The sequence below is a fragment of the Haemaphysalis longicornis genome, unplaced genomic scaffold (genome assembly GCF_048455015.1).
Source record: "Haemaphysalis longicornis isolate Haplotype H1 unplaced genomic scaffold, Haemaphysalis longicornis Haplotype H1 scaffold_12, whole genome shotgun sequence".
NCBI classification, from domain to species: Eukaryota; Metazoa; Arthropoda; class Arachnida; order Ixodida; family Ixodidae; genus Haemaphysalis; species Haemaphysalis longicornis.
In genome coordinates, this window is record NW_027526225.1 from 83,855,305 (window position 1) to 83,877,363 (window position 22,059).

At 49.9% G+C, this 22,059-nt stretch overlaps 1 protein-coding gene across 2 annotated transcripts in view; it reads right to left on the bottom strand.

Moving 5' to 3' along the window:
* The window catches only part of LOC144162901 (glycogen debranching enzyme), a 74,084-nt gene that overhangs the window by 4,269 nt on the left and 47,756 nt on the right, over positions 1 to 22,059 (bottom strand). For both annotated transcript variants that reach the window (XM_077693623.1, XM_077693622.1), the window contains 7 exons: positions 21,848 to 21,950; positions 17,320 to 17,545; positions 17,137 to 17,248; positions 14,082 to 14,217; positions 13,848 to 13,960; positions 13,560 to 13,777; positions 12,135 to 12,232 (listed from right to left, as the gene is read on the bottom strand). In XM_077693623.1, the coding sequence (XP_077549749.1) occupies positions 12,135 to 12,232; positions 13,560 to 13,777; positions 13,848 to 13,960; positions 14,082 to 14,217; positions 17,137 to 17,248; positions 17,320 to 17,545; positions 21,848 to 21,950 (1,006 nt within the window). The remainder of the gene's footprint in view (positions 1 to 12,134; positions 12,233 to 13,559; positions 13,778 to 13,847; positions 13,961 to 14,081; positions 14,218 to 17,136; positions 17,249 to 17,319; positions 17,546 to 21,847; positions 21,951 to 22,059) is intronic.

The window sequence follows — 22,059 nt, forward strand, 5'->3', positions numbered from 1 at the left end:
GTGAAACTTTTCTTGTTCTTTCTTTTTGCCTAGAAGATTTGCTGTAATAATCTAATAGGCTCCAGACAGCGCCCAGAGGGCGACACGGAGCCCGCGACACCCAGCGCCCCCTTCGGCAGATATGCGCAACACTGGGTCGGTCCCCGCAAGCCGGTACGCTGCTGGCTCGGGGGCGCTCTTCTTTTTGCAGAGCGGATTTAGCATATTAGTCACCCCTTTTGGGCTTAAAACGAAGTAAAAGATTGTGCAGTAATACTGCCACATAGTGCATGTGAAGGGAGAAGGATTTATTCGGCTGAACTCGCGTATAGGAAGGCATATAAAGGCCGCATAGGAGTGATGCCCAGAAGAGAAACGCTTGTACAGCCTGCCTGCGGGGCAAACCTTTCTCAAGATCAGCATGTTTCGCTTCAAAAGAAAACGTAATTGATATTGTTCAATTCACAAAAGAGGAGGCTTTGTCTGCAAATATATCAGACGTTGCGCGGTGTTTCCGCGCGGGGTATTCCATCCATGTGAGTGCACTTGCATGCGACTGCAGAAATATGGGAGTTACATATAGGTCTTTGAACCGAATGTGATGCTCCATACACGTAACAGTATGAAATTCGCGTTTGTTGGGGTATAGCGAAACTGCGGACGTTAATAAGTGCCCGCTCCGCCGAGAAACTTCTGGGCTTCCAGTTGTAGCCCAGTACGCTAGTTGCATACATGTAAGCACGCCCACAAAAAAGAAACTCTTCACGAGAAGGCTATCACAAGAAATTCCTTTGGGCAGGGATGGGATGGGGGAGGTGTAAGCAGAACATCTAATAGGTGTATCGGAATAAATTACGGAATATTCATGTTCGGGTATTTTTAATTTTCTCTCCACGCCAACGGGTTCAGCAGGAGACCTCCGTTAGGAAGGAATAGGAATAGTAGCGTTTTTTTTTTGTCAACACCTTTACCACAAAAGTCACGGGAGAAAAATTTTAGTTGCCCGAGTACACCCCTCACTGGTCCAGAGTGACTGCAATCACAACGGATGGGATAAATAAAGCTTGTCCTCCTCCTCCTCCTCCTCCCCGAACGTGAATTTTTTTTTCCTGTGTACATACTGTTCCAACTTTTATTTCGGCACGTCTTAGCTCTATTTTTCTTTCCTTTTCAGTGGCTTAGACAACCATTTCATTGTTTCTTTTGCACGAAGAGGCGGTGATTTTATGCTATCGAAAAGCTCGCGAAACATTTGGGAACATTAACGCCTATAAGTGTCCGCGCCCCATATGTGGTTATATGTATTTAATTCGGCGGTATAAGCACGTAAAATATTAGATGAAGCAGAGTAGAACCGCTGGGTGATAAAACTGCAATGCTATAACTGTGCTTGGGGGCCCTCTTTGTTGCCAAATTTAGAGCGCACTTATGTGTATAGACCATCTGCTAACCAGCCTACTAACAAGCTGATCGTACACCCCGGCAGTATGTAATCCACTCGCTTAATGTGGGCCTTTCAAGATTCAGTAACCATGCTCGGTACCTGCGAGAAAAAAAAACAGAGAAGAAGAATCCGTGGGAGAATGCAAAGCCTTGAACACATGCTTCCCAGTTGTGCTAGCCTACGGCTCGGCAACGAGGCAACAGAATTTTATCAGTGCCCCGTTTTATTTGGAGGCTTCCCGCGACTATATCACATTTTGCACGAATATGTTGCACTGTGTAGCACATATACGCGCAAATAACGTTATAACAAACGTTTTTTGCAAAGTTGCGTTCACTGGCGCTGAAGGCGGTCGGCGCGGCGGGACCGCCCCAGAGTTGCGCGTGTCTGTCGCGGCTGGCGCTGCGCTCGCGCGGCAAACTTCGCTGTCCGGAGCCTATAGCAATAATCTAATGCAATAATCTAATAGCTGCCTCACACAGAATAGACACTTCTGATCACACTGACGTAAAAATCTTCTGGACTTCTTGCCTAATCAGTTAATTATGCTGAATGCAAGTTTCATGTATGTAGTTAGTTTTCTAACTTTAAAAAGCCTAGAAGGTGTAAGGTCCACTTATGAGATTAGCAGCCGGGCGCCCGGGCTGCGCGTGAGAACCCGCCGCTCTGTCTAGCGACGTAGCACTGCCGACACTGCGCTGCAACCGCCGCTAATTCGTCACGGCGCGCATGGGAGACGGATCATCTGGCCCACCGCATGCCTCAAGGATAATCCCCCATTGAGAAAGCAAACGGCGCCACCGGATTCCCGGAACGTCTGCTCGACTGGTGGGATTACCGGCGTCTCCATTGTTGTCGCGCCCTGGTCAGCATGACGCACTGTCGCCGTCTTTCGCTTTCACCCCGCGGGGTCGCCCGAACTTGCTCGTCTACGAGCGTGCCTATGACCCGAAGATAGCGGCGCCACGGGGCGGCCTCTCTCGCATCCACCGTGGTCCCACGTAATTCGCGCCAGCAGCGCCAAATCCTCCCCTAGTAGTACGTGGCCTCTGAGAAACGTTGCATTAATCGCCATGGCAACGAGTGGCGAGGGGGGAAAGGGCGTTTGCTGACGTCGCGGACGCTGCTGACGTCATTTATCCCGCGGCAGCCAGGCCGTGCCGCCTTCCGCGTCTGCCGCCGGTCGCTGCCTCATGGGCCGCTCGGCAATGGCACCAAGCGCGAAAGTTGGACGAGCGGCGCCGATGACTCGAAATGGCCGCCGCCCGTCATTTGTTATGTGTGCAGTAACGTGTTTAATAATTGAACGAAGAAAACATGTAGGTAATAGTACGTTTTCTGGTGTCAAATTGTTGTCTTTGTGGCGATAATAATTGGAGTGTTACACAAACATTATTTTTGCTATGCATTTATTCAAAATTCATATGGGGACGTCTTTGATTCGAAGTCATGAAAACACATGTACTACACCAATATATTGCACATACATTTTATGTACACAGCATTGGACTAAGCAAAAATATGACATATGCAAATTTAGGCATACAACATTGTACAATAGGGAAAAAACGTGCTACATACACATTTACAATAACACGGTTAGGCGGGCTAGTTGGTATTCTGAATTCATGGCTGTAACTTTTGCGCAACTTTACACGGTGATAGGTACAGGTCTTCGAGTCCCTTTTTGTATCAGTCTCCGTCTAAAGTTGCGCAAAAGTTACAGCTATGAATACACATTTAGGTACACAATACTTGATTACGAAAGAAGAACTTCGAAAGTTCTAGTCCCTACACAGATTTTTTTTTTTGTGCACACCGCGGCGGGAGAAGAAAAGAACTTGAAAGTTCCACTCAATGTATACTTATTTCTTGGGCTCACCTCGAGACAGGAATGTTCTTTAGACATTAAAAAAATTCGTTTCAGTTCAGAGACACAATAATTGGGAATCTATATGTTAAAAGAAAGCACGCACACGTATGCTTCAAGCCCTGCCTTTCGGTCGAGTTAACGCAAACTCTGAAAGAAAGCGTTGACCCGCCCATTAACCTGCATACACTTCCGAGAAATCATGTTCACACCAACAAAATGCAGCCATAAAAAACTGTTGCAACACAATGACCGCACTGTAGAAACTCTTTGCTGGATTATATCTACATACAAAAACAATGCCCAACCATGTGCACGTCGTAGAACACAGAACACAAATCGAACGCATCCGTCTTTTCTTTTAATGGCGCGTGAATTAACAGTCTGCTTACCGGGGGTGGGAGGGAAGGCGGGGGGGAGAAGACACCCAGAAAAAAAATTGCGCCAATCCACCCCGTGAATGTGGTTGGAAAGCAAAGCTGTAAACAGCACCCATAACGATTACCCATGCGACGTCCCTTAAATTCACTCACACCGCTCTACAAATAGCAAAACCAGAGAGAAGTGAAATGAACTTAACCACACCATTTATTACTACAAAGAGATATTCCAGTTAAGGTTAAATCAATGCATGAAGCATGAACGGTGTTTGGTTGAGTTGTATTGGTGTAGCACAAAAGTGGAAACTTTTTTTATAAAATTAAAGTAAGCTCCAACCCGGTGTTAGACGATCTGTTTTCTCCGTCTCTGCGCCGCGGACGGAGGCGACGAGATTAGCGGCAGAGAAGGAGGAGGAGAAAGAAATACTTCTGTTCAGATTTCTGAACGGCCCAGAGTGCAACCCTGGGGAGTGATTCCTTCTTCTGTGGGGCCCATATGCAGTCCGCGCGGCCTGTGTTCTGTCCAATCGCTGAAGCTGGGTAGGTAGAGAGGGCCTGGACAGCAGCAGCTCCCATTGCTCTTGTTGGGTAGTTGACGGAAAGGGATGAGGCTGCTCGGGGCTAAAGTCGCACACCCCGATTACGGGGCGGAGTGTTCCTACTTCTGAGGAAAATTTACATTCAGCGTCGTAGCGATTCGGATACATTAAGTGAAGACGCGTAGGCTGTGGGAAGGAGCCCGGATTGTATGAGCCGTAGGGTAGTTTGTTGTTCTCTGGAAAGGTCAGGGTAAGGCGAAGGTACGAACTGCCTCAGAAGGCATAATGCTGGGTTATCTCTCTGAACGTGACAAGCGGGTGACTGTCCTCGTACAGCTCCATAGCACGGGAGGTAAAAGCGCAGGCTTGTTGGGTGGGCGTATTTGTTGCCCTCCATTGAAGCGTGAGGGGGTGTCCAGATGAGCTGAATAAAATCGTTTGGGGAGTGGTTTTTTAGCACGCGCAGTGCAGGTCAGGACACCCAACCCTACTGATAATTCTAGTAGACTTCCTGGGAATCGACGACTACCCTCCGAACCCCTGGTTGAGCGAGAGCCAAGGTGATGGCTGCCTCTTCTGCCGCCGTCATTTCTTGCGTCCTAAGCGAGGTACACGCCAGGAGATTGGTTCTGGAGGCAGCCACGATGATGGCGTATTGCTGCCCTCGATGTTTGGGGGCGTCTGTGTAGATAACTGGAAGATCCCCACCGAGGGTGGTGTTTAGCGCTTGAGCCCGTGCTTTTCGGTGACCCTCGTCATGTGAGGGGTTCATATTTCTAAGCAAAGGAAGCATCTTCAATTTTAGTCGCCAAGAGTCTGGGAGTACGTCAAGCGTAGTGACATTCTGGGCTGCCCAGCCAATCTGATGAAGCATGCGGTTACCCATCGCAGTTCTGAGTCGGACCATCTGGTTAGAAAGATGGCCTTCTATCAGCTCTTCCACCGTGTTGTGGAGCCCCGTGCTAAGCAGCCCCTGTGTGGACGCACTCATGAGAATACCAATGTCCTGCTCGACCGCCTTTCAAATCATTATACAAAGAATCTGTGTGTCTTCCTTGTCGAGAAGAAGATAGGAGGTTGACGCAAGTAACTCTCGAGAGGACAAAAGCTTCAATTAATCGAAAGGTATCGGATTTCTTGAGCCCTCGCTTCTTGGTGGCAACTCGGCTGATCATGTGTATGATTTGATTAATGCTGTTTTTGAGGCGCTGCAAGGAGACGTCACTTTTGGTGTTAGCCTCGAGATCTAGGCCCAGGATCTTGATTCTGGGGCTTAGAGTTATGGCCTGGCCATCAAGGAGTATTTGAATGTATTCCTTGATTTGGCGTGAGGGCGGACGACAAGGATCTGTGATTGTTTACGTGAACACTGGAGGCCACAGGCTTCACCACATTGGCGTACTAGAAGTGAGATGCCATGAATTGGTGTAAGCTTACTTTAATTTTCGTAGCTCTTAGCACATGAGCAAGGTGCGCACAAGGCCGCTAGACGGGCGTAAGTGGTCGCGTGACGCTTTCACGTGGCATTCAGCGAGAAAGCAGGGGGTAAACCCGTAGATGTGCTTGGTGAGTACACCACCTCTCTTCCCAGTATTCGCGTGGGCTCGTAGCTAAATCGGTAAGACAACGGGCTCTCGCTTTTTTAGTCTGTTAGTTCCGGGTTCGATTCCCGGCGGTGCCAGTGAATTCTTTTATTTGTTTGCTGGAGTTTTCTGGTGACACCAACGGTCGTGAAAGAACCCTTGGGGGGTAGAGGTAAAAAGCTTTGCTTTAAAAAAAGAAGCTTTCCTGTATTTTAAGCCGCAGATATCGGCCAGGTTGTTACAAGCTACCCTCTAACTCGCGTCTGGGCAGCGCCTCTTATCTCATCCTGTCCGATACGGCATGACCATTCTAACTTCAGAACTATGGAACACCAAACCCATTCGCGATAAGATGACAAGGCGCGGGAGCGCAGTTTAGATTGAACAGCAAAGCCGGCAATGCTACTTGGTTTTATTTATTTTTTAATGAGCGAAACGCTTGCAATGGCGGCTGCAGACAACGCATGTATTTCGGTTTGGCCTTCCACTGCTTCATGTGAAAATCGACTTGCATTGAACACCGCGGAGTTACGTCAGATTTTTCGGAGCTCTGAAGCAACGCTTGGCAGTAGTTTCGCCGCAAATATATGTTTTGGAGCAAGACGGGGGAGGAAAAAATGCTTAGGGCGCAGCACCTCCACGCCATCAATTGATGTGGTAGTATACCGTGAAAGGCAAGAAGCGCGTACAGTTGAGCTTGCCTTCTTTGTGAGCAGGTGCGTCGTGATGACATTGGATGGATTGAGGAGAGTCACCGGAGGAAACGTCCAATGAAGTCGCAAACCATCCTCGACTTGGGGCCCAAACCTAGACTCATACCTGCTGCACGAAACAACAAAAAATACCTTGATAAGTATACTGAATCGATGTTCCAGCAGTTACTAAGGCAATCATGAAAAAGCGGCAATGCCACCACAAATTGATCTTGCGAGCAAGTGTGTGCGCGCCAAAGACGCGTTTACTTCTACTAAAACTTTGCGTACCTGCACAGCTGGGATATATTTGCACATTAGTTTCCACTCCAAGACGAGTGACATGTCTCATTAACTTCACGTTACATGCGCGAATTATTTTGAAAACAGAAGAGTGCAATCAGTCGGCTTTTAAGGAATTCACTATAACTTGTACAAAGCTAATTTGCTTACCTGTCGTCTTTGGAGAAGGCGAGAAACTTGGTCGAACTGTACCGCCATGTGTTGCTGCACCACAGAGCTGCGCAGGAGTGGTAACACTCCTTCCTCCGCTGCCCCATATTTAGAATACATTCGAATGTATTTTATAATGCAGCGAAACTTTCCGCCCGTGGAAGCGTTTAGGCAACCCGCGCAACCCTTCGCACGCCGGCTCGCTCACGCACGTACCGAACTGGCCCGCCGTGCGCGCCGAGAGAAAGAAAAAAAAAATATTGGCGCCGGTGAGCTGTTGCGCATGCGTGAGGAGGCGCGGAAGCGTTGACGGTGTGGAAAGAAAGAAACACTGAGGGAAAGGGAAGGGCCACGCCACAGCACCGTGCCGCTAGGATCGCCACAATTTCGGAAACTGAAACTAGCCAAAGTCGCCGACCTGTGGCGGCGCCTCATCGAATAGTCCGTGACGTGCTGAGTGACAGCTGTCTACGTGAATTCGGGCACTCCCATACGCGTGTACGAACGCTACAGGGGCGTTCCCAAGAGAGGGTGATCTCGAGGTTTTAAAAGGCCGAACTTGGCCGTTGGAACAGTGGTGTTAACTTAGCGAGAAAGTCGCTAAATTTAGCGTGTTTTCAGTCGTGCTAGCGACAATTCTATCTCTTTGGAGTCTTAGCGACTTTTTTGGAGACTTTGAGAAATTGAATTACAGTGTGCTAAACAGGCATAAAATATTGTGAAACAGGGTAGTGCTCGGAATAAGCTTCAAAAAGTGTTGCCAAAACAGATAATGATGATGATTATGATTAAAGGCCTCCCCTTTGAATCGGGGTGACGGCATGCGCCATCTAGCCTATCTTAGTAGTTTGAATTTAAATTTAGTCCCTCAACTCGGATTTCTTTTTAATTCTGCCCTGACGCTACCCCTGGCTGGGATGTTATTTTATCGACTTCCCTGCTTGTTTTCCACCAATACTCTAGCCGCTGCTTAGTAATACCTCCTGCTAACCAGTTAATGCTTCCATCAATTGCGAAGCCCAGTGGCTCAGGAAGTAGGACTTTCCCCCCAATTCTATCCGGCTGAATCTTTTGGCATCCTATTACTATGTGGTCGATTGTTTCTTTATCCCTGCCACACACAACACATGTCCCATCCTGTGACGAATATTTGCTCCTGTAAGTTCGAGTTCTCAAGCAGCCAGCCCGCGCCTCAAAGAGCAACGCACTACCTTTATTGTTGTCATAAAAGTTCTCTTTCCGGATCTTTTTTTTTCTTGCTTTGTAGATTCCCAGCGATCCCTTCTTTTCCATCCTCTTTTTCCACAGGAGCATCTCCGTTTCCTTCACTTGCTTTTTAACTGCCCCCCCTTGTTTATTTGCCGCGGTCAAGTTATATTTAGTCGCCAGCTTTCGCGTCCTCTTCCGCCATTGGGTGTCCACACTTTTAAGGTACATGTACCTGTGCACTCTGGCTGCCCAGTTCTTCTCATTTAAATGTCTAAGCCACTCCTCAAAACGTATTAAATTTTGCGCTTCCCTCGCCTCAAATGAAGCCCAACCCATATCGCCTTGTACCGGCTCATTTGTAGTCTTACTGTGAGCTCCCAGTGCCAATCTGCCGACTGCCTTTTGGTTAACCTCCAGTCCAGGATCAAGCCTTTGTGGCCGTCAGTAGCCGTTCTAAGCACTCAGCCAGTCAAAAACTAAAAATCCAGTCAAAAACTAAAAATCTCAGAAAAAAAGTAATCATCATCATCATTGCTTAGCGACTTTTCATTATAATTGGCGACTTTTAGGAAGCGTCCTGGCAACTTTGCCCCCCAAAAAGTTAACAGCACTGCGTTGGAAATCGTTCTTGTCTGAGCGCTGAGCTGGCAGTTCCCGGCGGGACACAGAGTCTCGACCGTTAAAGCTAGGTTGGGATTTGCGAGTCCCCTAGTCGAGGTTAAGATCGCGTCGGAGGTTTAGGGTGCAGCGCCGCACCGGGCAACTAGACAGATCTTGCGGCGAGACAGAGTCTCGGCCGTGGTTTCTCGAGCGGTTTGTGTACGCTCCGAGCATAGGAGAGTTAGACGAAGTTGAGGAGCTCGAGTGATTTGTGCGCACTCAGAGCTAGCGTCTAGCTGAAGTTTGCAGTTTTTCCTTTATTATTCATGTACCCAGTTTTCGTACTGTAAATAGCTGTATATAAACTCTTCGGTTCACTTAATCAACCCCAACGCCTCGAGTTCGTCATTCGACCGCCATCTCCAAGAACTTCAACACCATCGCCCTGCCAGCCTCCTGCCAAATCAACCGGAGCCCGGGCGATTGGGTTCCTGATCGACACCGGACTTCGGGGAAACCATCTTCACTGAAGGTATCTTTCAACCGATTTCAGTTTTGTTGTAAGAATGGTTAGTTACATAAATGCTCCTAATTTGATCCAACTCATTCCACAAATAAAACAGTCCTTTTACTTGCCACGTCCCACCTTAAAGGCCAACTTCAGTAAATATTTTGACCCTTGAAAACCCCCGTTTCGGTAATGACGGCCAAAAAATCAGCGATATACAGAATGTCACAGCTGAAATACACACACACACACCGCAAGCAACCAGAAAAAATCGACGATACTGAAACCGAAATTAAGAACAGTGCGGCCATTACAACGACTACAATGAGGCTGAAGTGACGTTGCAGCCAGCCAGCAGCTCAGGAGAAACCCTGCGTGCAACCTCTTCTCGCGCTCGCAACCTTGGGAGAAGCATGCCCAGCGGACCAAGCATCCAACCGGCCAGAATGCTGCTTCCACTTCATCGCTGTTTGCACGATCGGCCGGCAGGTGCAGCGTTGTCCGCTACGGAGCTATTTAAAGGGGCCCTAAACAGGGTTCCAAAGGTTGAGATTTTACGTGCGCTATCGTTGGAGTACTATACAAAGAACGTCCTGCCGCAAAAATGGTTTAAAAGCGTTCAGTATTAGCCGAGTTATCGGTCATTAAAAAGGGCCCACAACAAGGCCTGGCGCATTGCCTCTTTCACCGCGCCTCCAAAGCACTGTGGAAGCGGAGACGCCACCGACCAGGCGCAAGACCTGGTAGGTGACACCAAGAGAAACAGGGTTGCGTCGAGAAGTGCGCAGCCATTGGCTCCGCTCGGCGGTACGTCACTCTTCTTGTAGCAGACGACGGCCAAGCTTCGCCTACTACATCCGCTACAGCTCAGCCGGCTCAGCAGGGTCGGTCGGTGGCCGGCCCGCATCAAACGGCTCCTCGCGCTGGCCGTGCTCACGTCGGCGGAAACGAGCGGAAACGAGCGTTCGAAGGCAAGATAGGGGGCTTCCAAACTCAACATGCTCGTGTACGATAATAATTGAAGATTGCCACCGACGACTATAGCGGCTCGCTAGCGTTTCGGCATGCGGCGCTGTCGCGGTGATCTCGTCCCACTGAGGTCGAGGAAAAGGCTTAACATCGCCGCAGTTATCCAGACACTGCTTTGCGAGGCCGCGACGACGACTATCCCCCCGCGCAATCTTTCACTGCACTATCACCCCCTTTCACGTATTTGCAAACTGATTTTCAGCAATAGTCCCGCTCTGGCAGGCGGTTACAAGTTTTAGCTGCCGCGGTGTATGCCTATCGTGCATACACCGCACAGTGGGCTGCTTGTCTACCGTGCAGGCAGATGCTTGCCGCGGTCGCACGTGTAGCGGGCGTTTGTGCCCGCAGAGATGCTCCGTGTTTTTCAGCGTTATTCATACCTTGTAAACGACGCGCTATATCTACAAACTCGGCTAAGCTCGTGTAACCGATGGCGACGTCGCGATCTACATTCGTCCGTGCCGTGCCGCCGGTGCATACGCTGTGCCGCCGGTGCAGGAGCGCCGCGCGACCGCGTTTTCTCCCAGAGCCGGGTACGCTGATTGGCTACAGCATTTAACGGGGCCCACCAATAGCGCAGCCGTACTGTTGAGAGCCTCGTGCGTCACACGGGTGCGTCACAAGCGCTCTGTCGCACGTCAGAGCGGAGCAGTGTGGCGGCATGGAAGCGGTAGGTGAGCAAGGAAGAAAGAAGGCACCTTTGTTGCGTGTTTGTGCGGCCCCTGCTTTACGCAGAGGTGTAATATTTGGTATACATTGTCGTGAAGGGGTACTCTAGCGATTGCGCGATTAAAATGGCGACCTTCAGAAACCTATTTAGGGCCCCTTTAAACGTGTGTAATTGATAAGACATTTCGCTGGGCTATGTGTCATGTACCAGTTCATTTGGTGGTAATCTACTGAACGTTCGAAGTACATTTGGCCATGCTGAAATTTCAGCGCAGTTGGCCTTTGAAAGCAGACAAACGTGATACTCCTGGGCAGACCGTCCATTGGACTACCATTATGTAATTGAAGATTTTGATACACCCACGAGTTACACTTAGATAGCTTGTAGCTCGAAGCCAGTCCAAAGCCTTCCCCTTTCTGAGGAATGGGACACAGTGTCAGACATGTTCATTCATGTTGCACACGAGTGATGGCCTCTGCCAAGTCCTCCCGCACTCTACTCCTCCCCACGGGAGCAGCCAGGGGTCGTGGTACTGTATTTTCGCGTGTATAACCCGCCCCATACATATAATCCGCACCCCCGCTTTCAGTCCGCCAAAAAAAAAAAAAAAAAACCCTCTTGCGTAGTGTTTGTACACTTGATACAGGAAAGGCTGAACCGAAGCTACTGCTAAAAAAACACATCACATACTGTGTAGACAAAAAAAGTGCATATTTAGCAAGTAGAATACACTGAATGCAAGGCGAAAGTCACAATACACTCACTGTCACCGTTATAGGTCTTTCATCGAACTAGAAAAATTCAGTGGTTAGAATGTGCTCAACCTTTTTTTTTCTTCCTTGTCCCTGTATGTTTTGCGCAATCGCTGCCATAGAAAGCTTAGTCAGTGTTACTGCGTAGGAGCTTCACAGCACAACACGCATTGCCGTAAAGCTGCACTAAAGGAAAAACCCCGCATATTACCCCTACTTTGCCATTGCAATTTTCGCATTTTTGGGGCAGGTTATATGCGCGAAAATACAGTAACTGGAGCGCAACGTACACACACCAGGGCTGTCCGGTATGAGCAATAATTCACCCAATCTCTTTAAGCATACACACAGAGCACAGCAATAATATGTGGAGGGCCGTGATATGAAAAGAAAAGCATCCATCGCTAGCCTAATCGGGATGTTCACCTGGGATCCAGCGTCCTCATGCCAAAGGGGCCCACCAGGTGCTCCTTGGCTATGTTGAGGGCATCCCAGGCTTTCTCCGGGGTGAACAGCTCGGGAGCCTGCAGGAACAAGAGGAGGCGGGATCCAAAATTCACTACAACAATTCGCACAAAGAGACTCGCCAAGTTATTGAGACCGGAAACGCGAGCCATCTTGTCGAGTGGGTGGGGAAACATCACTACTGTGGGCAGCCAATGGGTAAGCTCTAGCGTGGTCCGTTCCACTTGGGGCATTTGAGGTTGCACTGGGGGCAACACGCAGCCCACTCGAGCCTGTCATGTTGCGTGCTGTGCTCAGACCGCTGAAACCAAATCCTTGCAAAACTGTGCCAGTGCTGAGAAATCGTTTCTTGTGAAGCTAGATTCGCGGGGTGCATAATTTATGCGAACCTACTTTGGTGCCCGCAGGTTTGTTGTAGGCACTCCTGGCGCAACCCTGCACCCACTAGCCCTGGTGCTCCTCTGCAGTGGTGCTCAGACTGGAAGGCTGGCAAGGGGTGTGCACACTGCACTCATCTCGCTCCTTTTAAGGCCCACTCAGTTTGTGAGCATATACAACGTACCGTATTTACTCAAATCTAACACGCACCTTTTTTTCTTGAGAAATAGGTCCCAAAATCACATGCGCGTTACAATCGAGTACGACTCAAAACTGCGGTGCCGTATCGCCATTGACGTTTCAAGATGACTGCTTGACTACTGATCGCATTGACTACTGATCGCACGGGCGGGTTCACCATGATGCTGCCTTTAAGAAGAAAGTAATCTTGTGCGCGAAAAACGATAGAAATAGGACCGCGTCACGTGCATTCAGTGTTCCGGACACTTGCGTGCAGGACTGGCACAAACAGAAAGAGAAAATATTTGCAAGCAAGGCGACACGGAAAGGGTTCAGTGGACCAAAGAGGGGGCAATATCCCCAAATAGAAGACACGCTGGCGGAGTACGTGCAGCAGCAGCTGGTGTCTCAGAGACCCGTAACAACAGAGCTGCCGGGGCAGCGCCGGCGCTGCCCCACCGGACCATCGTCATGGTGACTGTCTTGCCGGCAATAACCGGCACATTTCATTCGTGCCACCTTTGGAATAAATCTTGCTTGTTTTCCAAGTGAGAAAAAGTTGCATTTTTGTATTAAATAATGAAAGTCTAGTGCGCATTACAATTGAGGACATAGTGTTTTTTTTCTTATTCGGACCGCGAAAAACTGCACGTCACAATCGAGGGCGCGTTACATTAGAGTAAATAAGGTACTTTAACAATGCAGCCATCGTCCCAAAGGTAACTGCCTGGCACATTTCAGCCACCCTTCCTTCTTTTTTTCTCTCTCGCTCCACAACAAAGCCTGTGCAGTTAGGGCGCCCCAGATGGGAGTCCCCCAGAGGCTCACCACGACCATGGCGATGGTGAAGTTTGGCCGCAGCTGGTAGTCGGCCCAGGGCCAGATGGCGCCATAGGTGTCCTTGTAGATGAGCCTCCGGTTGGCCATCTCGGGATGCAGGTCCTCGGAGTCCACGCGCTCGTGGGCAGGCCCCACCCAGAAGCAGCGCTCAAAGTGACGCTTGATCAGCGACCCCCACTGGTCAAAGGTCATCACCGTCTGCACGCCTGCACAGCACAGCATGGGAAATGGGGGTCAACACCACCCCAGGAGCGAGGGAACAGCAGGGGTACGCACCGTGCTCGGTCCTCTCGACCGCGTTGTACGGGTAGTAGCCGTCCTTGTACATCTGGTCCAGCCAACGCAGGGTGGACTTGCAGAGACCCACCAGTTCCACTGCAGACCCGTCCCTGCAATCCGCAGCCAGTCAAATGACATTCGGCCACTGTCGGTCACCCAAATTGGGTGCCCTCACTGCGGACCACCAGGTGTCCCCAAAAAGTGCCCGGCGGCCGGGCATGCACCACCAACCTGGGTGTGGCCGGGTGGCCCCGGTTGCCGGCCTTCTCAGAACTGCCCATCTTGTCCATCCACGTCCCGCAGTTCCAAGGGTTGCCGCCGTACACGAAGCCCGTGGATAGGTTGATGCCGGCACGGACATTGAAACCTGCAGGGAGAGAGAATGAGGTTCACACGTCCGATGCGAGGGCAAGCCACAAGAATGCTCCCCCTCCTTGCTTTGCCGGAGGACATGGTTTCTTGAGCCCACAAAGTGCATGCACACTGAAACCCACCAGCCTATTCTGGATCCACATCCTTGTATGTCAAGGCTACCCTGGTGGCTACTTGGCGCTACCCTGATGCTACCTGGTGCTACCTTGGTGGCTACCAGGGCAAGGCTACCCTGGTGGAGAAAAAACAAGAAGAATAGTGAGAGAGAGGGGCTTGCCGCACGCTAAGAATTCCAACTTCAAATGGTTTGGCTTGTGGGACCTCCTTGACCCCTGTGACTCGTTTGCATGTGTGTTTGGGCCTAGCCAGTCAAGGAGGCAGCCACCTTGGCCACCGGAGCAATCATGTGAAAGTTAGCTCCTATACTGGCCGTGCGAGACGCGCCGTGCCTGCAATACCACGCTACTTGCAAACAAGAATACCAGAGAACAAAACCCTCACTGGTCTCCCACCGACACCCTCTGTCACAAAGAGCTCCCTTTCCATGAGCCAGGTTGGGATGTGCACGCTGTTTTGGCAGGGGAGTCCGCTTGAAGATTCTGCCAATACTGGTCAATCGGGGGTCCCATCTCCTCGGAGCCACGATGACAGATATCGGTGTTGGCCGCACTGGTACTCTGCTTAGAGATCTGGTCAGTGCTGGTAGTTGGGGGTCCAATGACAGATATCTGAGACCATAGAGTTTAATACAACAGCAACTAGAGAGAAATCTAGCGCTGCGATCATCTCTGCTGCAATGGGCGTGACAGGTAGTTTGGGATTTAGATAGGCACTCGATGGCTTGCGGAAGTTATTATGGATTGGATCGTGCAGCCAGTTTAGTTTTCGTTTTGGACTTGCATGAATGCATTTGCCTATGTCGGAAGAACCGTTCAAAAATACGTTTCTCCTTGAACTGAATGCCGCATGCGGACTGACACCGCCTTGAGTGGAAATGTTGTATAACCAGAGTTGCGATTAGGTGGGTTATGAATTCACTGCCGGCACAGCGAGCACGAAAACACAAATGACGGCGCTGTATGCGGCGAAGTTGCCAGTGAATTAGGAGTTGCGGCACTGCTCATTCGGCAGAGTAATGTATTTTCGAAGCTGACGATGGTTGTGAACTGCTTGAAACAAATACACTTTTCGTGCTAACGCCAACCCCTACACCATAAACCAGCAGTACCCGCAGCTGATAGGAACGCAGCTTGATGAATGAACTTTTCCAAAGGAAATCGGTTTCTCAATAGTAATCGTTTTCTTAATATTCAAACTACAAGCGCCGAACTTTTACAATCAGTTTTAAAGACGTCCGCGTCCCGCTGTAGTTGGCGGCGAATGGAAAACCTACTCCGTAAACCTCCCCGACTCCGCATCTGCTTTTTATTTAAATGCACCGTTTTATTTCGTACAAAACCAGTTTTTGTCCACTAGCTTTCTTGTTCACCATGTAATCTATAAACAGCGAACTGGGCCATAAGAGTTTTTTGCCAAAAAGTACAATTTGTGCAGCCATAGGCCCGTTTCAATCCTACGCAATCTGGTTCCAGAACTACCCATTACTCCCATCAAAGCATAAGCGGCGCCTCGGAGTTCGCGTTGACACTAGCGCCAGTTTCCTCTCTAGTTATTATTGTGTAAAACTCTATGTCTGAGCCTCAGTCTTCATCCATGGCTTAGCGAGCTGGCGGAGTCCTTGTTTTTGCTGCTCAGCAACAGCCATACTGTTGCTGGGCGCATTTCCTGTATTTATACCCATGCGGCAGTCTGTCTACCGAGCGGGAGTACTCAAACTTGTGCACAAGCCTTTGGACCCTGTTACGGGGCTAGTAGTATACCCTTATAGTTCTTATGGCCATATTCTGAGTCTGTCCTCCACTCCATGTGTTCCCCCCACTTGGCTGAATGGGAGACACTGCAATGCTTTTACATACAAAAACATACAAAAAATCGCTTTTAGTGATCTTCTCGACTGGAGGCTCAAATAGAAGAGGGATTCAGAATATGGGATTAAGTCTCGCGTACATATTCAAGGCACCCTAAACCACAGGCTCCTTTAGATGCGGAGGAAAGAACAGTCAGTGGAGACCCCCTAGCATCCCACTGCATTGTGCAGCGAGTGTGGCGGAAGTCGTGTCCTTTATGGACTCCGGCCCATACGGGTGTTGGGGGGAATGAGGCAGCACACAGGGCCGCTCGAGAGCTCACCGTCCGAGCTGGTCCTGGCCTTGAGCCTTTCCACGGAGCCCTATCAGCCCGCAACAGACTTATTACCTTCCACGACATAACCCCGCACTACCGCCTCTCCCGCCGCCAACTACCCCCAGCCGCTCCGACCTTCTCCAACGAAGAGGAACGCCTATGGCGACTTGCCCAGACACACGCACTCCCCTGCCGATATCAACTTCACCTTATCTACCCTTCTCTGTACCCCACCTTTGTGTCCTGACTGCGGGTCCCTTGATACCAGAGACCACTACATGTGGCAGTGCCCCCCAAACCCATTCCCCTCTTTCACAGACAGAGAGCACTGGGCGAAGGCGTTGTGCAGCTCGGACCATGAGGTCCACGCTAAGGTCATCCAGCGAGCTGCAATGGTCACCGTCCGGTTACCACCGCTGGTCACTCGCCACCCAGACTAGCCCCATGGGGCTCAAACAAAGTTTTCTCTCTCTCTCTCTCTCTCTCTCTCTCTCTCTCTCTCTCTCTCTCCTTTTGAGCCATGCCCTGCCTCCAAAGATGTCCACAGAGTGTCAGGGTTGCTTCGTTGCTAACGCCGACTACCGACAGACTGCTGCAGCATGAATTCCCAAACATCCCACAGAATTAATGCGCTGGCGACTGCCATTCAAGCACGCACGGGGTGCCTCACCTTCGTCGTTCATGTGGGAGTCTATCTGGTGGCCGGCGTTCCTCTCCCGGAACTCAATGCCCGCAAAGTGGCGCTGCAGGGCCTCCTGAATCACCTCCTCGAGTGGCATCTCCTGCAGCGGGGAGCCCGGTCACCACTGGCACCCTTCCCCCACCCCTCCTTTCCCGCGCGGAGGCTGCAAACCTTGGCGCCGGGCTCCAGGGGCGGGCTGTCGTCGGTGGGGTACAGGCGAGCCACGCGGTCCTTGAGGATCAGGTAGCCCTGGGGCACCTCCCTGCAGTAGTCCTGGATCGACTGCAGCCACCACCAGACGGCGTCGCGGCAGTTGTAACGCGCGCTCGTCCCCTGGTCCAGGAGGTTCGGGATCAAGCCGTGCCGAAGGCACCCCGCGAAGCCCAGGATGATGAACCTGCAACCGTCGTCAAGGGGGAAAAAATGAAAGCCGTTCCACTCAATGCGAAAGTAACCGGAAGTGCAGAGCAGTGATCCGCCATGATGGGCTGTAGCGCCATTATACGCTAACTGCTAACTAAATTCAAATTTCCCGCCTTCGCAGTGCTTGCGCGCGCCCTGCCTGAAACTGCACCAGCGGGAGTTCCGTTCTTTTTGCGCTTGCTTTTCCTCCCACACGTACCGGTGTTGCACTGCCACTTTTTTTAGCTTACTATCGTAAGAACCAACCCATTGCGCGTTCCTAACTAAATGAACGCGGGCGCTGCCGGTTAATTACGTATGTTTCGCCTCAAATGTACCTGCAGTTTTCTTTGTGCTAAACAACGGGGAGATGTATGACAAGTGCCAGCGGTTCACGAGTTTCAAAAGCTTGTGGCTATGCAAACCACTTGGCTTTCGAAGCCAGCGAGCGAGATACGACGACAAGGTGAGCCCCTAAAGTAATCTGCACTTAAAACTCTGTACCCTTCCTCTACTCCCCGCTCTGCTGGCCAGTCTCGGGTGGCACCTTCTCAGTGACAGCTCCCGGGCCTCCCCTCCTACACTCTACAGGCTACGATGAATGATGTCATGGGCCCACATGGTGACGCAACACATTTCGTTTTCAGCTCAAAATATTCTTGTCCTCATCATAATCATCATCATCAGCCTGCATATGCCCACTGCAGGGCAAAGGCCACTCTCATTAATCTCCAATTATCCCGGTCCAGTGCTAACTCCGACCAATTTATCCCCGCAAACTTCTTGATCTCATCTGCCCACCTAACCTCCTGCCGCTCCCTGCCACGCTTGCCTTCTCTAGGGATCCACTGTGTCACCCTTAATGACCAACGGTTATCTTGCCTTCGCATTACATGCCCTGCCCAAGTCAATTTCTTCTTCTTAATTTCAACTAATATGTCCTCAACACGCGTTTGTTCCCTGACCCACTCCGCTCTCTTCCTGTCCCTTAACGTTATACCTGTTGTCTTCCGTTCCATTGCTCGCTGAGTCGTCTTCTTGTCCTGCCTACATGCGATTCTGATTACTGCCAAAGCAACACAACCAGCCGCCTCTCTTCTCTCATGCCCACCTCGCCAACAATCATGAGTCCCTTCAATATACGCCCTGCTAAAATCTTCAATCGAATAGCTCTCCATTTATAAGCTCTTGCTTTGACTTTACAATCGATGTGCTGATCTAACACGCTGGAATATTTGGATTTCAGAACCCCCCAGTGGGAGCACAGGCTGCTGCCCAACAAAGGCAGCGTCATTACTACTCTCACGAGCGCTTTAAAAATGATGCGGATGTCACCAGTGAACATGGTAAACTAAAGCTCTGCCACCACTTCCAAAAAAGTGCAACTCTAGGTTCCAAGCTGCTTTGGGTGCACTTTCAGATCTGAAAGGCCCATTCTTGGGTAGTGATGGCTGAGACACCTACAGCAGCGCAAGGGCACATCCCACATGGCTGCTCCCGTAGGGTTGCCACCTTTCCCCGGGGAAAAAAAAGAAAGAAAGAAAGAAAGAAAAGACCCTTGGGGGAAGGGGGGGCGTGGTATTTAGAAGGTTGAATTTGTGGTGAATAAAATATTCCATGTTTTATGACATGCAATGCCACATGCATTGTAGCGTTTTCCTAGGGATGAATCAACATAAAGTTTGTACTGCAAGTTACTGAAATTTTGGTTATTGCTCTGAATGTGCTGCACTGAAAAGTAACCACACATACTTCATCCATTAAAAGCTCTTCTTGGCATCTCGCCTGAATATTTTCTCCGCTCGCGTGTCTTTGCGCAACTTGCCGACACGTATTTATCGTCGTAGTTTCTGAATTAACGCTTATAAAATGCCAGAAAAATAAATAATTGCGGCACGATGGCAAAAAAGCGGCCAATGATGGCCGGTTTTAAGTACGAACAGGCAACCGGCCCGCTGTCTAAAAAACCGGTCAGGCCGATCAAAAAATTTCCCCGCATTTCCCCGAGGGGAAGAATGTGAAAGTGCGAATGCACGAGTTGAATTTGCGCGGTTCGGTAATGTTCGCGAAAGAGAGATCACACACACACGCACAACTACAAAGAAAGAAAGATGCATTTATTCACAGACACCTATTTGTGATGTCGTTGTACTTGATTGCTAGAGCGGATCTCAGCTTTGAAATTTCGTGTCAGTACTCCTTTAAGCGGGTGCATTAGCCCTTCTCACGCCCGATTCCTGGCCAATCCCCCACGTGGGTATGTGCCATGTCAGCGGCCAGGCAGCGCGCGCCCATCTCCCCCCGTTGCCAAGGAAGACGAGGAGATTCCTGGCCAATCCCCCACGTGGGTATGTGCCATGTCAGCGGCCAGGCAGCGCGCGCCCATCTCCCCCCGTTGCCAAGGAAGACGAGGAGCGCGCGCACCCGCAGCTGTTGCTATGTGGACGGACAGCGGTCGCCGGAATTCAGGGTCGCTTATAAAGTGCATTCGCACTTAAAAGCGGGCAGGTGGCAACCCTATGCTCTTTACATGCACAACTGCAGCAGTAAGGCAAAAAAATCGCAGCACCCAAAAAAAAAAAAAAAAAAAAGAAAGAAAACAAAGATGTAAGTGCCTCTACTACTAAGTGGATGGTGCCTGCTCGCGGCGCCCACTCGGAAAGCGCCAAATTTGAATGGGAAAATGCTAAAATTTGAACTTGAATGCATCGAGATTTAAATAGGCGTGGGTAGGAAAGTGTTAAGTCTACTATGTAGCCAATGTGCTATGTTTGCCAAACAATACCAATCTGCTGTTTAACGATAGCACTCTGCAAACTGAACTCGATCTGTTCTTTTTTTATCTGATACTTGACAACTTCTGCGCTCTGGTTTTGTACATCCAAGTGTATTCGAACCATTCGCTAACATGAATTTGGACGTGTTGGCCATTGGTATATTTCTTTTGCTCTTGTATAGTATCCCTTGTCCATTTGCATTTTCTGTGTTGAGGCCAGTCAGAGCAATTATGATGACCCATATGTGATTTTACAGTCTTATTTAATCATTGTTAGGTAGCTAAAACTATTGTTATGCCTGCAGTATTTTTTTTTCTTCTAGTGAATACTTAGTCTTTTCGAAATCTGCTCCATCACAATCACAAGAGAAGCAGCTTATTTGTGCCGGTGTGGTGGCCAGCAAGCCGGTGTGGTGGCCAGCAAGCCAGCAAGCCCTTGCAAGCTTTCCCACACAGCTGGAAGGCCTCTGTTGCATCCTGTGGTTCTTGCTGGGCAATTCCAGGCGAAAAAAACAATTAAAGGTCCAATTGGACCTGTCGAAAACACAATTGGCCCAAATGGAACCATTTGCATTTTCAAATGGTTCCATTTGAACCAATTGTGTTTTCGAAAGGTCCAATTGGTCCTCCAATTGTTTTTTTCACCTGGTTCCAGCTTGGGCTGTCGACAACTGCTGTGCCTCATCATCATTGCAGAAGAGCAAGTTCCCATGGCAAGGTATTAATAAGCACTGCAGTACCTCACCTGGGCTGATAATGGGACTAAGGCTGCTAACACAACCCCTGCATTTTAAAGCCATACTGGCATCGCGCGAGCGCATTAGTTAAGCAAACAAGTCGCCTCATTAACCTCTCGCTCCTTTTTCGAATTGTTCGAAGCACATGCTGACAATGGGAGCGTATGGCCCCATTAGTGCCGCAGTAATTTGGCAGAACTTGCTTCCGCTCAGTACAACAACCCAGTCGAAAAAACAATTGGAGGCCCAAATGGACCAACTAAAAACACAATAGGGCCAATTGGTACATCGTTAAGTAGCTCTTGGAACAGGACGACAGCAGAGAAGACACACACACGACGGCTTTTCTGCTGTCGTCCTGTTCCAAGCGCTACTTAACGATGTATCCAACTAGGCCAACTAAAGTTTAAAGCACAGACAGACGATACACAAGAGGAGGATTGCGTATCGTCTGTCTGCACTTTAAACATGAATCAGATCCAACTAGCCCAACTTTCCGTACTACTGAAGTTTATTTCTAGCCAACTGTCGATTTTACTGGTCCAATTGGTACCATTTGCATTTCCAATTGGTTCCAATTGAACCTATTCTGTTTTCGGCACGTCCAAATGGACCTCCATTTGTTTTTTCCGGCTGGGAATGGCGTGGTAATCAGGTGGGTCGATGTGTACCGACCAAACCACTGTTGAGAGAATGTTCCGAGGAACGTTCCGTCAACATTGGCACTGTGCTCTGCTGCAGCTGGTGGCAGGGAAAAGTGCAAACGGAGTGGCGGCCCACTCACCTGGCTTCCTGGAAGCGTCCCGTGAGCAGCAGAAGCCCCCGGAGCGAGATGAAGGTGTCCCGCCCCCAGTTGCGCATGTAGCCTGCCGCAAAGTGGGGGAGACCTGCACCAAGCAACGGGAACGTTTAATACCCGTGCTACACGACGTTTTCCACAGGCCTTTGGTTGAAATGTCATGTGAGTTAAAGGAGCACCACCAACGGCCTTTGAGG